This window comes from Cololabis saira, chromosome 1 (genome assembly GCF_033807715.1).
Source record: "Cololabis saira isolate AMF1-May2022 chromosome 1, fColSai1.1, whole genome shotgun sequence".
In the NCBI taxonomy this organism is placed as follows: Eukaryota; Metazoa; Chordata; class Actinopteri; order Beloniformes; family Belonidae; genus Cololabis; species Cololabis saira.
The window spans coordinates 56,222,073-56,240,048 of record NC_084587.1 but is presented as its reverse complement, the minus strand read 5'-3'; the positions used below and the strand labels follow the sequence as shown (position 1 = coordinate 56,240,048).

Below are 17,976 nucleotides of genomic sequence, written 5' to 3'. Positions count from 1 at the left end.
AAAACATCACTGGGTGATTCTTTGGGAAAAATTTTTGTTTTTGCATCTTTTGTCACATATACACAGACTCAAACACACACAGAGTTTCTATGAGTTCATGGGCTTGTTCTAGTTCTGCCTGGTTAAAAAAGAAAAGTACAAAGGCTTGAAATTGTGTGTTACTTGTGCTTACTTAATTATTTTTTTTTTATTCTGTTATTATTTTATTTATTTTATTATTTATTAAAGTACTTTAATTTACTTTAAGCTTATTCTAATTTAAGCTATTTTTTTATGTTTTATTAATTTTAATTTAGTTTATTATTTTATTGATTTAATTTGCCTGAAGATGATTATTTTGTACTTTTGTCTGTTTGAATGGTTGTGTTAAAAAAATAAATCAGACGTTACTCAACAGTTACTCAGTACTTGAGTAGTTTTTTCACCAAGTACTTTTTTACTTTTACTCAAGTCATTATTTGGATGACTACTTTTTACTTCTACTGAGTCATATTATTCTGAAGTAACAGTACTTTTACTTGAGTACAATTTTTGGCTACTCTACCCAGCTCTGTTGTTTTTCACCATGTTAGTTTACAGTGTTTGGGTCCATCCTACAGGGCAGTCTGTTTGTGTATTTATTTATTTGTTTGTTTGTTTACAGCGTTTGGCGCCATCCTACAGGGCAGTTTGTTTGGGATGGCCGGTTTACTCCCAGCTTCATACACAACTCCCATCATGAGTGGTCAGGGACTTGCAGGAACCTTCGCTGCCCTCGCCATGATCTGCGCCCTCGCAAGTCTGATCTATTATGTGTCAATACCTGATCAACATCCAATACGAACATAATCAATATCTCATCTTAAATAACTCAGTTGGCATTGTTGATTTACAGATGTGAGTGAACAAAAAAACATTTATTTAAACCATTATTTAATTTTTACGTCTCTCCTTTCTTCCGTCATCTCTGTAGGTGGTTCTGAGCTTCACAATGCAGCCTTCGGTTATTTCATCACCGCCTGTGTTGTTATTTTCCTGAGTGTTCTCTCGTACATCCTGCTGCCCAAATTGGTAATTATTAACTGCCAGAATAAACAACAAACACACCTGATACACTGTTGTGCAACAAAAGGGAGTCCTTGTTTAGGCATTAAATAGTGATTCATAACTGTTTGATTACAGTTATTAATAACATAAATAATTTATCAATAAGAATGAATCAAAACAGGGCACCACCTGAATATCAGGAATTAATAGCTAAACAGCTAAGTCCCTAAATAACTGTTAATTCAATTCAATTTTATTTATAAATCGTCTATTACAACAGAAGTTGTCTCTAGGCACTTTTCAGAGACCCAGAACATGACCCCTGAGCAATTAGTACATAAACATAACATAAACAATGGCACGTAAAAAACTCCCCTAGTGGGAGGAAAACCTTAAGCCAAACAGTGGCAAGAAAAACTCTCCTTTAGGAGGGAAGAAACCTTGAGCAGGACGGTGCCTGATAGCAGAACGCCCGCCCTCCAAATCTACATTTGGATACTCTAGGAACTACGAGTAAACCTGCACTCCGAGAACGGAGAGCTCTGCCAGGAACATAAAGCACTATCAGGTCTTGCAAATATTGCGGAGCTAAGCTGTTTGGGGCTTTATACGCAAGTAATACAATTTTGAATTGGATTCTGAATTTTACGGGTAACCAAACATTTCCGGACATCCAGTCCTTGATGTCCCTAAGACATGCCTGAAGTTTAGCTAACAGTTCTGTTTCATCTGGCTTCATAGACAAATAGAGCTGCGTATCATCAGCATAGAAATGAAAATGTATGCCGTGATTCTGGATTATACTTCCCAATGGCTGCATGTATAAACTGAACAAGATTGGTCCTAGCACTGAACCCTGCGGAACACCATAACAGACCCTTGACTGTTCTGAAGAAACCTCATGTACATGAACAAACTGGAATCTGTCAGATAGATATGATTTAAACCAACGTAGAGCTGTCCCTTTAATCCCAACAACATGCTCTAACCTGTGCAGTAAGATGCTGATCTACAGTGTCAAAAGCAGCACTGAGGTCCAGTAGAACCAGTATGGACACTAGTCCCTTATCTGAGGTCCAGTAGAACCAGTATGGACACTAATCCCTTATCTGAGGTCCAGTAGAACCAGTAAGGACACTAATCCCTTATCTGAGATCCAGTAGAACCAGTATGGACACTAATCCCTTATCTGAGATCCAGTAGAACCAGTATGGACACTAATCCCTTATCTGAGGTCCAGTAGAACCAGTTTGGACACTAATCCCTTATCTGAGGTCCAGTAGAACCAGTATGGACACTAATCCCTTATCTGAGGTCCAGTAGAACCAGTATGGACACTAATCCCTTATCTGAGGTCCAGTAGAACCAGTATGGACACTAGTTCCTTATCTGAGGTCCAGTAGAACCAGTATGGACACTAATCCCTTATCTGAGGTCCAGTAGAACCAGTATGGACACTAATCCCTTATCTGAGGTCCAGTAGAACCAGTATGGACACTAATCCCTTATCTGAGGTCCAGTAGAACCAGTATGGACACTAATCCCTTATCTGAGATCCAGTAGAACCAGTATGGACACTAATCCCTTATCTGAGGTCCAGTAGAACCAGTATGGACACTAATCCCTTATCTGAGGTCCAGTAGAACCAGTATGGACACTAATCCCTTATCTGAGGTCCAGTAGAACCAGTATGGACACTAATCCCTTATCTGAGGTCCAGTAGAACCAGTATGGACACTAATCCCTTATCTGAGGTCCAGTAGAACCAGTATGGACACTAATCCCTTATCTGAGGTCCAGTAGAACCAGTATGGACACTAATCCTTTATCTGAGGTCCAGTAGAACCAGTATGGACACTAATCCCTTATCTGAGGTCCAGTAGAACCAGTATGGACAATAATCGCTTATCTGAGGTCCAGTAGAACCAGTATGGACACTAATCCCTTATCTGAGGTCCAGTAGAACCAGTATGGACACTAATCCCTTATCTGAGGCCATAAGGAGGTCATTCGTAACTCGAACCAGTGCTGTCTCTGTGCTATGATGCATTCTGAACCCTGACTGAAAGACTTCAAACAGATCATTTCTATACAAATAGTCACATAACTGGCTTGAAACTGCCTTTTCCAGAATTTTAGACACAAATGGAAGGTTGGAAATTGGTCTATAATTAGCAAAGATGTCTGGGTCAAGAGAAGGTTTTTTAAGTAAAGGTTTAATTACTGCAACTTTGAAAACCTGTGGTACATATCCTAAGTTTAGGGATAGGTTGATTTGGTCCAGTATTGTCATGCCAATAAGAGAATTTTTGAATAGTGGAGTCGGGATGGGGTCTAACATACATGTGGTAGACTTAGCTCTATTAACGAGTGAGGTCAGCTCAGGGAGGTCTATAGGATCAAAACAGTCTAGAGACAAGTCAGAGCCTAGGGAAGTCGCTAAAGCAGTCGCTAAAGAAACCCCCACAATCGGGTGGGCCTGATTGATATCTTCTCTAATTTTAAGGATTTTAGAAAACATGGGTTGAATAATAATTCTGGCTTTGCAAATGGCTTTTTAATATACTATTAGATTATCTTTCCATTCATGATAAGAGTCTACAGACTTACAAGAGTGCCACTTCCTTTTCCATTTTCCACGTTTTGTTTCAACATGTAGATATCTGAATTATACCAGGGAGTTAAGCTCCTGTGGCTAGAAACCCTCCTTTTCAAAAGAGCAACTTCATCTAAAGCTGAATGCAACAAATCAGCAGTGTTACTAGCAAGGAAATCAACATCTGCAGAGGTAGAACCCAGGTCACTGGCCTCGACTACTTCACTATTTTCCACTGTCGTAAGATGAGCAAGGGCCTCCCTAAATTTAGCAATAGCTTCATCAGACAATCATCTGCTAAAGTAATACCTCCTATTTTGCACTTCAACATCAACAATATTCAATTCCAACGTTATTAAGTAGTGGTCGGATAAGAGAGAGTTTACATGTGACACCAACAGATTATCAGTTTCAACACCGTAGGTGAGAACAAGATCCAGGGTATGATTAAAACAGTGCGTCGGTTTGTTTATTTTTTGTGACATACCCATTGATTCTACAAGAGAATTGAAATCGTTTACTAATAAAACTCGGAGCTTAACGGTCGTATTATTTAGAATGTGTTCTATGTGTTCCACCCTGTGACCAAGGGTTGCAAATTTGAAGAATCCACCGTCAACCGTCCAGGACATTGTTTTGTGCAAAGATAAGTTCAAAAGGAACTGCATTATCTGGGTGTGTGAGTCCAACAAGTCGACAAGTTTGGTTTACTTCGATTTTAGTCACAGTAATCCAATAATACATTTTTTCCAAAGTTGTGTAAATACACTGATCACCCTCAGCACCTAGTTGTTTTTGAGCTGCAGCTTCTGCTCTCTGACTTGCTAGAAGTCACATTTCAATTACAATTTTCAATGAAAAGCGAAACTCTGAATGTGCGATAAGTACTGTTGCATGGGGTTTGAGTTTTCTCAGTCAGAGTGTAACTCTCAGTTTTCTCCGTAACTCATCATTTGAGAATTCTCTTCAAAACAATGAAAAAGAAGACCTCTAGTTTTAAGACAAAAACATCTTAACCCTCCTGTTGTCCTCATTTTCTGAATACACCCCGTGTCCTCTGGGTCAAAATGATCAGTCTTCAGTAAACCCCCATTATAAGCAGCTTAATTGACTTTTAAACACCAAATTTCATCTTGCTTGAAGAAACAACTTGTCATTCATCACAAAATGTGTGAATGCTTAAGTTTTCCCTCTTTTTCATCTCCTTTATTTCTATAGGTAAAGAAAGAAATGTGCAAAAGGGAGTTTTGAATGCATTTTTATTAATCTCAAAGACGCAGTGTCTTTTTTTTTCTCCAGTGAACAATTTTTGATAATAAATAATATGAAATATAACATCCCATTCAACTAATTAGCACGTATAGGGCAGTATGCAAGTGCGCAGCCTTTTGCAGATATTTATTACACCTGCAGCACACAGTATAGTCCTTCTTTTGAGGGCAGAACTGACATCTCTTCTTCTTACTTGCCCTAGCTGGGGAAGTTAAATTTCATGTAAAAAAAATATCGATTAAACGATTTAGGTTTTTTTTTTTTAACACAGTGGCAGGTCATTGTGACCAGAGGACAACAGGAGGGTTAAGTCTGATAAATTATTAGGAGCGGATCAGAGTGTTACCATATTGCAGTTAGTGTGATAGACAGAGAGACGGGCTTGGGCTGCTTCCCATCAGCAGGGACCCCCACTGGTTTTCAGGCTGGAGGGAGTCGGGGGTCCATTCCTTGTCATCTGGGTATGTGGGGCACCGGTCTGTTTCCACCAGACTGATGTTGAACTGCTTTGTCCTCCTCACTCACTGGTTCACCTTTAATGATGAAATATGGTATAAAAAACATGTTTATATTTCAACGTTTTTCCAGGAGTTTTACCAGTTTTATCAGGAGAAGGACAAGAAGGGGGGATCAGAAGAGCAGAACTCACTCAGTGTGATGAACAAAGGTACTGAATCATCAGAGCATCAAACTGCTATCTTTAAATTCTTGTCACCACGCTAACACTTAGACTGCCTGATTATTGATCATTTGTGTTGACTGCTATTAGTCTTATCTTTAAACGGAACATGTAATGATGTAATTGATATAAATTTCATTAACCATCTTCTTTTGTTTTTTTCTCCAGAGATGAATGATGCAGAAACTGATCAGATGGAACAGCCCAACATATCCCAGATGAAGATCTTTAAGAAGGTCAGAGATCAGATTTTTCCCTGAGTGTATCAGGCCAGTTTTTCTAAACTTTATCTGGGTAAAGACATGTCCTTAAAACAATCATCACTGAGCGATTACTTGTTTCATGTCACTTTGCAGCAGCACAATTCTCACATAGTTCATAACAGATCAAAAAAAGATCAAGAACCATTTAATTACAGATCAGTGACCAATTCATACATCAGTTTCTAATTTTAGGGTACATTTTTTCAGTTTATGTATATGTATACCTGTACCAAAACCTCTACCTGAACCTGTAGCCAAATATGAACCTGAACCAAAACCTGAACTTGAACTCAAACCTGACCCTGTCCTGATGGTAGGCATGGTTAGGACAGAATGTTGTGCACTTAATGCAACAGAACAATTGCGCTTAACAGTTTGTTAGGTATATATTATTTGTTAACATTGGGGCCCTATCAAGTGTTTAACCATTTATTAGTATTTTATTGCTTTTGTACTTCATGGCCAGGGGACTACAGATGAAAACTAGCTTTCTGGCTAATTCTGGCTTTGTCCCATTTTAAATAAATTAAACATCCATTCACCCTCTTCCTCTTATCTGGCTTCTGGTCATGGTGGCAGCAGTTTAACATAGAGATCCAGACCAGCCCCTCCTCAAAATCCTCTTACAGCTTTTTTGGAGGAGTAATGAGGCATTGTCTTATTACTTTAAATTGAGTGGCCACCTTGTGTAGCCTATACATTTCTTCCATGTAGAGCTAGAAAAGGTTAATTTCCTAGCTGTTTCTGTTGTCTACTTCTTGGTTGATCTTACACACAAACTTACTTGCTCTCATCTCCTATACACTCAGAAAGCCCTTGGATGATTCATTCAGACTAGCAACAAGTCACAAACATTGCTTAAAATTTAAACCAAACAGCACTGATAAATGTTAACATACATTGAAATTTTAAACAGTTTCACCATTGCTGCTGGAGTTGTCAGTGTTTCGGCCTCTGCTGGTAGAAAGACTCTTGGAAATGTCAGGTCAGACTGACCAGAGGGACATATAGGGCAACATATAGGGGCATATGTTGCTAAGGAACATCGTTCTCTAAGTAGCTCATGCCTCAAGTCAAGCACATGTTCAGTGTAGCCAGGCTCTTCTTTTACAACCACTTTCTTCACAAATCTTGGTGGCATTTTTTTCCACAGCTCTTTTGTCTCTCAGGCTTTTGTATCCAAACTCCTGAAGGCTTTTGTCAAGGTGTTCTACCATTGGTCCTCTCTCACTGTGTTGACTGATATTTATCCTCTGTGTAGAATTTACAGCCATGCTGGCACTCTTGTTAGGCCTTTTAGGATTATTATTGAACACAGTATTCATTTCGCCTCCATTTCTATCTCCCAGAAGCAGAACAACATTGGAACAAAATGTTCTGTGTCTTAAGTTAAATCAGGGTGCTACAGCGGTGGAACAAACTAGTTGTGAGAAAGGAGCTTCCGGTGACGAGGAGTCAGTTTACAGGTGGGAGACTGATCATCTGGTGACCATCAGAATACCCTGGAGACAAACCATTCAGAGACAGTGGAAGGGGTGGACTTAAGGAAAAGCCCAGCCACACATTCCCACATCAGCCGGAAGCCTTTAGAGGGCATGTTTCACTTCCTGTGGATCGTCAAGTCCAATGGAGTTCATACTCCCCTCCTCCATCTCCATCTGCTGCCACTGCCTAGAACCAAAGCGACTCACTGCTGAGAAACTGGCTTAGATCTCAGATCTCATGGCTTATGATGGCTTTGAACACAGAGGTTCACCAGCTATCTCAGTTGGCTCCACTCACAAGATGATGTCAGCATGGGATGTCAATTAGGTGATGTCAGAGTGTCTTGCCAATGTGTCTATTTAACTTTGGTTGTCATGATCAGAGTGTCTAAACTTTGACCTACAGATCTGGGTTCTGGCGTTGTCGGTCTGTTTCACCTTCACTGTCACCATCGGTACATTTCCCGCCATCACTGCCGACACCCGATCCACCCTCTCTGATGGAGGTTCCTGGGGTAGGTAGACATGTTTCTTCCTGATTATGCCTCTCTTTGGTGGTGCTTCGTCACCTGACGGAGTGGAATGTTATTCTTTTGCACAAGCATGAAAAAAAAAGTTTAATTCACTGTATCTGTGTGTGTACAGACCTGTACTTCATCCCAGTCTGCTGCTTCCTGCTTTTTAACCTGTGTGACTGGGGTGGGCGGAGCTTAACAGCTGCCGTTATGTGGGTGAGTTTCAGACTAGACATCCATCTTCCTAAATCCAACATAACCACCAGGGAGCAAGTCATGGATCAGTTTTGAGAGAAGCTAGGATCTGTTAAAACTATCTTTTAGGGCAAGGTCATTAAAGCACCAGAGTTTGGTGTGAATATTGAAGAGTCACTCTAGTTCAGTCGGGACCAAGGGGTTGTTTTGTATGGTGGAATTGGCCTTTGAGACATTCTGGGGCTGTTCTGTTTCATTCCCTCCTGACTGCCAGTGGCAGTAAACAGAGTGGATATGTCTCCGCGCAGGTCGAGATTTAATAACAACAAAATCACGTGGGTGACGTGTAGGCTACCTGTGCGCCTATAAATATCGCCCGGTAGCCTACATCCGTCCTCTTTGATCTTCTCGCCGTTAACCTGACGTACTTCGCGGGTTAATCACTCCGTACATCCGTGTTTCGGGTCTATATTTTTTTGTTTGCAGATTCGGGGGAGGTAAGCTCAACTCTGTGTTGGTAGTGTTTGACAGCCTGCCTGTGACTCTTGGTCGGGGCGCACGTTGTTGCCCTCTAAGGCTGTGGTTGTCAAGCTTTCTTGCCTCTCCTTTGTCTATCTGGAGGATTTGAGCGCCTGTGTCTTGGGCTGGCTCGCTCACCAGCCACACAAACTATCTTGAATTGTTTGTTGCTGAGCTGATTCCTCCACATGCTAGATGTCCTCGTGCCGTGGTCAGCCCGCAGCTCTCGTTCTGTTGAACTCCGGACTGTCTACTTGGCACTGAGGCACTTCTTGCCCTTTCTCAGGGGCAAGCATGTCCTCGTCCGTACAGACAACACTTCGACAGTGTTTCATATCAAACACCAGGGGGGAACCAGGTCGCTGGACTCCTTGAACGAGGCCCGGAGATTGTGGATGTGGGCTCATACTCAATTGGCCTCCTTGAGGGCAATGCACCTCCCTGGCAGAGCCACGTGGTAGCGGATTCCCTATCACGCCGGCGGCTGCCCCTGGGGGACTGGCACCCCCAGGTGGTGCGGATGATTTGGGATCGATACAGGGAAGCCCGTGTGGATCTGTTTGCCTTGGAGTGTACGACTCATTGTCCACCGTGGTTCTCCTTGGCGGAGACCAGTGCCCCGCTCGGGATGGACGCCCTCGCCAACACTTGGCCGAGAGGCCTCCTTTATGCGTTTCCTCCGATTCCCCTGGTGATGCCCACGCTTCACAGGGTGAGATTATCGGGTCACAGGGTCCTCCTGGTGGCGCCCAAGTGGCCCTCGAGGATTTGGTTCTCCACACTCCTCACTGCCCCTCCTTGAACCGCCACCTTACTGTGGTGGAGGGGTTTGTGTGCCCGAGTGATCCTAGGAGCTATGTTGTCGGGGGCACTTTCGCCCCTGGTAGGGACTCCCATGGCAAACAGGTCCTGGGTGACGGGCCAGACTAAGAGCGGTTCACAAGCCTACCATGAGAAGAATGCAAGCAAGGACCGTAACGTCGCCCGGATCTGCGTCACCGGGGCCCCGCCCTGGAGCCAGGCCTGGGGTTGGGGCTCGTAGGCGAGCGCCTGGTGGCCGGGTCTTTGCCCGTGGGACCCGGCCGGGCTCAGCCCGAAACGGCGACGTGGGCCTGCCTTCCTGTAGGCCCACCACCCGCAGGAAGGACCATGGCAGGCCGGTGCAATGTGGGCTGGGTAGCAGTCGTGGCGGGGTGCCTCGACGACCCAATCCCTGGACCAAAACCCTCACAGTGGGGACATGGAATGTCACCTCGCTGGGGGGGGAAGGAGACGGAGCTTGTGCGTGAGGTTGAGAGATACCGGCTAGAGATAGTCGGGCTCACCTCCACACATAGCTTGGGCTCTGGAACCCAGCTCCTTGAAGGGGGCTGGACCCTCCACTACTCTAGAGTTGCCCAGGGTGAGAGGCGGCGGGCTGGTGTGGGCTTGGTTATAGCCCCCCAGCTCAGCCGCCATGTGTTGGAGTTCACCCCGGTGAACGAGAGGGTCGCCTCCTTGCGCCTTCGGGTCGGGAAAAGGTCTCTCACTGTTGTTTGTGCCTACGGGCCGAATGGCAGTACCCGGCCTTCTTGGAGTCCGTGGGAGGAGTACTTGATAGTGCTCCAACTGGGGACTCCATTGTTCTACTGGGGGACTTCAACGCTCACGTGGGTAATGACAGTGATACCTGGAGAGGCGTGATTGGGAGGAACGGCCTCCCCGATCTGAAACCGAGCAGTGTTTTGTTGTTGGACTTTTGTGCGAGTCACAGTTTGTCCATCACGAACACCATGTTCAGGCATAAGGGTGTCCATCATTGCACGTGGCACCAGGACACCCTAGGCCGGAGGTCAATGATCGACTTTGTTGTCGTTTCAGCTGACCTTCGGCCGCATGTCTTGGACACTCGGGTGAAGAGAGGGGCTGAGCTGTCAACTGATCACCACCTGGTGGTGAGTTGGATGCGCTGGCGGAGGGAGAGGTTGGACAGACCGGGCAGACCCAAACGGATTGTGAGGGTCTGTTGGGAACGTCTGGCCGAGCCCTCTGTCAGGGACATCTTCAACTCCCACCTCCGGGAGAGCTTCTCTCGGATCCCGGGGGAGGCGGGGGACATCGAGTCCGAGTGGACCATGTTCTCTGCCTCCATTGTCAACGCGGTGGCTCGAAGCTGTGGACGCAAGGTCTCCGGTGCCTGTCGTGGCGGCAATCCTAGAACCCGGTGGTGGACACCGGAAGTACAGGATGCCGTCAGACTGAAGAAGGAGTCCTACCGGGCTATGTTGGCCGGTGGGACTCCTGACGCAGTAGATAGGTACCGGCAGGCCAAGCGGGCCGCGGCTCGGGCAGTCTTGGAGGCAAAAACTCGGGTCTGGGAGGAGTTCGGGGAGGCCATGGAGGAGGACTTTCGGTCGGCCTCGAGGAAATTCTGGATGACCGTTCGGCACCTCAGAAGGGGGAAGCAGTACTCTGCCGGCACCGTTTATGGTGCTGGTGGGGAGCTGTTGACCTCGACTGGGGACATTGTCGGACGGTGGAAGGAATACTTTGAGGATCTCCTTAACCCGACTGACATGCCTTCCACTGAGGAAGCAGAGGGTTGGGGCTCGGAGGCGTGCTCATCCATCACCCAAGCTGAGGTCACCGAGGTGGTTCGTAAGCTCCTCGGTGGCAGGGCACCGGGGGTGGATGAGATTCGCCCTGAGTACCTCAAGTCTCTGGATGTCGTAGGGCTGTCTTGGTTGACACGCCTCTGCGACATTGCATGGAGGAAGGGGACAGTACCGCTGGGGTGGCAAACCGGGGTGGTGGTCCCTCTGTTTAAAAAGGGGGACCGGAGAGTGTGTTCCAACTACAGGGGGATCACACTTCTCAGCCTCCCGGGAAAGTCTACGCCAGGGTACTGGAGAGGAGATTACGGCCGATAGTCGAACCTCGGATTCAGGAGGAACAATGCGGTTTTCGTCCCGGTCGTGGAACACTGGACCAGCTCTATACCCTCCGCAGGGTGCTCGAGGGTTCATGGGAATTTGCCCAACCAGTCTACATGTGTTTTGTGGATTTGGAGAAGGCATTTGACCGTGTCCCTCGTGCCATTCTGTGGGGGGGGCTGAGTGAGTATGGAGTCCGGGGCCCTCTATTAAGGGCTGTCCGGTCTCTGTATGATCGAAGCAGGAGTCTGGTTCGCATTGCCGGCAGTAAGTCAGACTTGTTCCCAGTGCATGTTGGACTCCGGCAGGGCTGCCCTTTGTCACCGGTCCTGTTCATAATTTTTATGGACAGGATTTCTAGGCGCAGCCAGGGGCCGGAGGGGATCCGGTTTGGGAACCTCAGGATTTCATCTCTGCTTTTTGCAGATGATGTTGTCCTGTTGGCTTCATCAGACCGGGACCTCCAGCATGTGCTGGGGCGGTTTGCGGCCGAGTGCGACGCGGCATGGATGAGAATCAGCACCTCCAAGACCGAGGCCATGGTTCTCGACCGGAAAAGGGTGGCATGCCTTCTCCGGGTGGGTGGAGAAGTCCTGCCTCAGGTGGAGGAGTTCAAGTATCTCGGGATCTTGTTCACGAGTGAGGGAACAATGGAGCGTGAGATTGACAGACGGATCGGTGCAGCGTCCGCAGTAATGCGGTCGATGTACTGGACCGTCGTGGTGAAGAGGGAGCTGAGTCGAAAGGCGAATATCTCGATTTACCGGTCAATCTACGCCCCTACCCTCACCTATGGCCATGAACTTTGGGTAGTGACCGAAAGGACAAGATCGCGGATACAAGCGGCCGAGATGAGTTTCCTCCGCAGGCTGGCTGGACACTCCTTTAGAGATAGGGTGAGGAGTTCGGTCACCCGGGAGGAGCTCGGAGTTGAGCCGCTGCTCCTTCACATTGAGAGGAGTCAGCTGAGGTGGCTTGGGCATCTGTACCGGATGCCTCCTGGACGCCTCCCTAGGGAGGTGTTCCAGACATGTCCCACCGGGAGGAGACCCCGGGGAAGACCCAGGACACGCTGGAGAGACTATGTCTCTCGGCTGGCCTGGGAACGCCTCGGACTCCCCCCGGAAGAGCTGGAGGAAGTGTCTGGGGTGAGGGAAGTCTGGGCATCCCTGCTGAGGCTGCTGCCCTCGCGACCCGGGAACGGATAAAGCGGGAGAAGATGAACACTCCTCAGCCTGTTGGACGGGGAGCTTTGGCAGCTCCCAGTACGGTCGGACCTCCTGTCCCAGCTGGGCGGGGAGGTGTGGCATCCCTCTCCGAGCCTCCTTCAACTCTGGGCCTGGCTGTTGACAGGGGGGGTCATTCCTGACAGACCTTGAGCCCTCAGTTTGTGAGACCTTGCAGAATGCTAGAGCTCCTTCCACATGAACGGTGTATTCGCATTGTTGGTCCGCTTTTTCCTCCTGGTGCAGGGACGGGGGTTTTGACCCGGTCTCCTGCCCGTTACAAGTTGTACTGCGGTACCTGCAGTATCTGTTTGATGCTGGCCAGGTGGCCTCAACCTTGAAGGTGCAGGTAGCGGCTATTTCTGTCCACCATGGCCACATCGATGGCAGGCCAGTCGGTGCGCATTACTGGGTGGCACAGTTTCTGCGGGGTGCCAGGAGACTGCCCCCCCCAATGTGCAGCGTGCAGCGGCACTGGTCCTACAGGCCTTGGGTGAGGAGCCCTTTGAGCCTGTGGCAGGGGGGTCCTTGGGAACAACGTCATGGAAGACTGCCTTTCTGTTGGCTGTTACGTCTGCCAAGCGTGTGAGCGAGCTCCACGCCCTTTTGGTCAGTCCTACGTGCCTTCGGTGGAAGGCGGACAGCTCAGGAATGACCCTGTGGCCAAATGTCGCTTTCCTGCCAAAGGTGTTACCCCAAGACCATGTCAATCAGGCCATAGAGTTGGCAGCATACCCTCCTCCCCCGTTTGAGTCCCGGCTGGAGCTAATTTGCTGTGCCCAGTCCGGGCGTTGCAGCTGTACCTTCAGGCGAGACAGAGCTTTCGACGCTCTGAGCAGTTTTTTGTTTGCTACAGTGGGGCGCACAAGGGCCGTGCCCTGTCAAAGCAACGGCTCTCCCACTGGATTGTTGACACAATCAAACGGGCTTATGACGTGGCTGGTATACCTGCCCCTTCAGGCGTTGTCTGTCATTCCACCAGGGGCGATGAGAGGGGTACCATTGTCGGAGATCTGTGCAGCGGCATCCTGGACAGCGCTGTGCACCTTCTCCAGGTTCTATCGCCTTAACGTGGCCTCTGGATCCATGCTGGCATCGGCCGTTCTGCCTTTGGCTTCTGCGGCTGACTACTAGGTGGGTGTTGTTCCTTGTGACAGTGATGGTATGAGTCATCCACTCTGTTTACTGCCACTGGCAGTCAGGAGGGAATGAAACAGAACGGAAGTTACAGATGTAACTATGGTTCTGTGAATTCCAGGATGACTGCCAGTCACACCGGTCACTCCGAACTTCCTGCGAGAAGATTCAAGAGGCCGGATGTAGGCTACCGGGCAGTATTTATAGGCGCACAGGTAGCCTACACGTCACCCACGTGACTTTGTTGTTATTAAATCTGGACCTGCGCGGAGCGCGAGGAGACATATCCACTCTGTTTACTGCCACTGGCAGTCATCCAGGAATTCACAGAACCATAGTTACATCCGTAACTTCCGTTATCTGTGAGAAGTGCAGAGTTGTGCATCAAACAGTTAGTAACCTTACTCGTTCCCTGTGAGTGGGGGAAAGAGTCAAAAACTGAACTGAAAAAAATCCATCTTGAGCAGTTTAAGAAGTCATTTATTTTTAGGGTTAGATTTATTTACTTAAATTTTTGTGTTGGGTTTAATTTATGGTTAGATTTATTTTATTTTATTTTATTTTAGGTTTATTTTAAGATTGTGTTTATTCAAGGCTAGACTCAGATTTGTGTTGTATTTGGTGTATGTAATAGTTGATCATATAATCTCCTATCAAGCCGTTGTTTGTGTTTCCAGCCAGGCAAAGACAGCCTGATTCTTCCAGTGTCCATCGTTTGCCGCCTGGGCTTCATCCCTCTGTTCATGCTGTGTAACGTTCAGCCTCGTCTCAACCTGCCCGTGTTTTTCCATCACGACTGCTTCTTTATCATCTTCATGGTCTTTTTCGCCTTTAGTAATGGATACCTGGCAAGCCTCTGCATGTGCTACGGTCCAAAGTAAGACCCTGAAACGAATGTACCACATCTCAATGAGGAAAATTTTATTGTAACTGTCTTCTGAACTGCTCAACTTCAAAATGTGGGAACTTCAAAAGAAAATTCAGAAACATGACATTTTATTCTGAAGCCCCTTTTACAGGCCGGAATGCCCAATGTTTATTACCCCAATTTAGTTTGTAGACTGTCCTTAACATTAACTGACAGGGGTTTGGAGCTGGCCACATCAATAACTCGCCTCTGAGGGTACACTTTACTACAGGTCATGTCTGATGTAAAAAGAAATACGTGTGGTGGTCACAGGACCTGGGTGAGATTTATTGATAGCAAGAAAATGGAGGTCTGTGAGCTCCTGATCCTCAGAACAAGGACAACATAAACCAGCGTATTACAGTTATCTACAACAGCTTTGCAATACACGAAACTTGGGACATTGATAAACTTAAAAACCTTAGAAAGAGGTTCTATGCAGTCAATGATCTGAACATCAGGAGTTGCAGAGAAAGACTGCTGGTCATATTTGTGCAACATAAATTAGAGAAATTAGATCACATGATATAGAAAATTCATGCAGAAACCCAATTAATTTACAGGGCCTCAAATGTTTTTTTTTTGCACACTTACCTGACAAATCAGAAGACTTTGCTGACTTTTCTGACCAATAAGATTAGACAAAGCTTTGCAAGAAGCTCTTAAAGAAACATGACCACTTTTACAAAGCTTTTTAATATTGTGAGCAGACTCCCAAAAACATAATGAGTTTTTAAATCAACTTATATAAAATATCAAACAAACATTTTTAATGAGTATGATAAAGATTTTATAAATGTAACAAACACTCAATAGATTGTGGTGAATATTAATGAATGAATATCTTCTGTTCAACAGGAAAGTTCTCCCTCATGAAGCAGAAACTGCCGGAGCCATCATGGCCTTCTTTCTGTCCCTGGGTTTGGCTATGGGTGCTGCTGCATCGTTCCTCTTCAGAGCACTGGTCTAACTGGAACGGACCAGCTTGCAATTGGTTCCAAGAAGAAACACTGTTAATGCTGAACGCTTCTTATTGGACTAACTGGGACAAAAACACTGTCATCACTGATGAATATCCTGGAATATCCATCTAAAATCTAGTTTCCTTCTCAACTTGGGTTTGGGTGCAGCTGCATCCTCTCTGGAATCACATGGAACCAGAACCAGAACCAGAACCTGCTTCTGAGGCTTTGCTTCCATGGATATTTCACATCCTGGCCTTGAATTCTAGTTTGTAGGTTTTACTTATTTGTATGTATAATTTGTGAAAGTTGGTTATATGAATACATTAAGCAAGAATAAAACATCAGATATTGTAGGATATGTGCTTACAGTAAAGACCAGTCAAGAAGTTAAAATCCTGCAGTAATCTGCTTGTTTAAAGACATATACCTCTCCATTTCATGTTCTTTCTGGCATTATACATATAAAATGATTAGTGGTGTTAAATAAAATGTTTTTTGACTTCTAAACTGAACCTCATACCAAACTGAGTTTAGGTTTGGGCTCAAAGGAGAGGTTCCTTCTCATCATACGTGATTCAAAAACTCTGAACATTTTTACCCACACCCCAAAAGGTTAACACTATGCGCATGTAAGTGCTGGAGCTGCTGCTGGTGTTGAAAACCCATCTGTTGTTTGGACATTAACGCATCTCAGCTGCATTCAAGCACTAAATGTCTTATTGAGGTAATAGACACAGTGGAGCTTCTGCTCCCAGTGGGACTGGTTATGGGAGGGTTTAGCTGAAACTGGAATATCCTGTAGTGTCAGTTTAGCTGTGGATGTTCCTGTGAGGACATGGTTTATTTCTTACTCACCATGCAGCTATCCCACATTTCCTCTAAGATTTCATGTGACAAAAACAACATGTCAACATATGGTTGAGTGTTTTAATTTTGATTTTGAAAAAGCTTCAAATCAAGCCCTTTGTGGTTCTTCCTTATGATGTGCAAGGATTTACAGCTGCCGTCTGCCATTTGTGGTCCAAAAACCCACACCTGCATCTTTACTTATCTAGGACCCTAGGAGAATGTGCCTTTGGTCGGAATAATCCAAATGTCTCAATCAGTTCGCTTACATAGGAAGTTTAATTCCTCTTTAAAATTAAATCCAATTTAAAATGAGTAAAAATGACCATGTAAACACCTAATTCCGAATGAAAATGGCCATTCCAAATTAAATTTAATTCCGATATAAGTGTCTGGTTTATTCCGATTTTAAATCCGAATAGAACAATTCCGTGATCATGTATACACTCATTCCTCTTTAAATTAATTCCGGTCTTTCTTTCTGCTCGTTCCCTCTCCCGTCTGTCTCCATGACGCTTATATTCCACGCTGGGCTGGTTTTCCAAGAGTTTCAAGATGCAGCAGCAGTAAACGCTGGTCAAGAGCAGAGACCATTTATTTAATAAATAGAAATAATTAAAACAACAGATGGTAAGAAACATAAAAATTGTGAGCTTTTCAAAGTTGTAGCAGCTAAGTTAGTTTTTCTTCCGGTAGTTTAACTTCCGGTCCGCCCCCCTATCCAATCAGAACCTTCCCAACCCCCAGACCTGTAGGGGAATTGGAGAAAGACCATCAAACGTGTTTTCCATGTAAACCTCAATTCAGAATTACTATTTCCATGTAAACTCAAAGGAAAATAGTTTAATTCGGAATTATTTAATTCGGAATAATTAATTCTGAATTAAAAAACATCATGTAACCGTGGCCAGTGTGATGCATTTCTTATTTCAATTATGACTTCAGTTGGATTAAGGTTGCTGTTTGGGTGGTGGTTTTAGTCTTCTCTTAGCTGGAATATTTTTGGTGTATTGTTGTACTTGTACATATAAACAAACTAAATGTGTCTGTATGTTTCTGATATCTGACAATTATATTAAAACATTTACAAAGAGTTAAGCATACATTTTTTTGTTAGGAAAAACAACAGAAAAAGAAAGTGGTCCTTTAAGTATTGCAGCATACCCGAACAATTTATATAAAACAAGAACAACCACAATACAAATAATTAGATAAATAAAACAAAAATAAAACTAGGACAGAAATAGACAATTACAAAAGATAAATAAAGAATTGTAATAAGAATTATGAATTAATTTTTAAAGAAAAAAAAACATTAAACAGTAAAAACATATCTGCAGGTCTCTAAGCTGCTTCAGTCATATCAGTCAGGGCTGAGTGGGAGATCTGTCTTCTTAAGGGCGTCCTCCATCCGGTCATCATTCCAGCGCATCA

General features: G+C 45.3%; 1 protein-coding gene across 7 annotated transcripts in view; it reads left to right on the top strand.

Annotated features, from left to right (window-relative positions):
- LOC133448985 (equilibrative nucleoside transporter 1-like) overlaps nucleotides 1–17,635 on the top strand; it is a 47,819-nt gene extending 30,184 nt beyond the window's left edge. For 6 of the 7 annotated variants that reach the window (XM_061728078.1, XM_061728067.1, XM_061728058.1 and 3 more), the window contains 8 exons: nucleotides 644–778; nucleotides 953–1,050; nucleotides 5,483–5,561; nucleotides 5,742–5,809; nucleotides 7,727–7,835; nucleotides 7,966–8,051; nucleotides 14,502–14,701; nucleotides 15,590–17,635. In XM_061728078.1, coding sequence (XP_061584062.1) covers nucleotides 644–778; nucleotides 953–1,050; nucleotides 5,483–5,561; nucleotides 5,742–5,809; nucleotides 7,727–7,835; nucleotides 7,966–8,051; nucleotides 14,502–14,701; nucleotides 15,590–15,701 — 887 coding nt within the window. In that variant the 3' untranslated portion in view covers nucleotides 15,702–17,635. Of the gene's footprint in view, nucleotides 1–643; nucleotides 779–952; nucleotides 1,051–5,482; nucleotides 5,562–5,741; nucleotides 5,810–7,726; nucleotides 7,836–7,965; nucleotides 8,052–13,669; nucleotides 13,822–14,501; nucleotides 14,702–15,589 lie in introns of those variants that run through there. The other variant, XR_009782993.1, reaches the window with a different exon arrangement.
- Nucleotides 17,636–17,976: the final 341 nt, after the last annotated feature.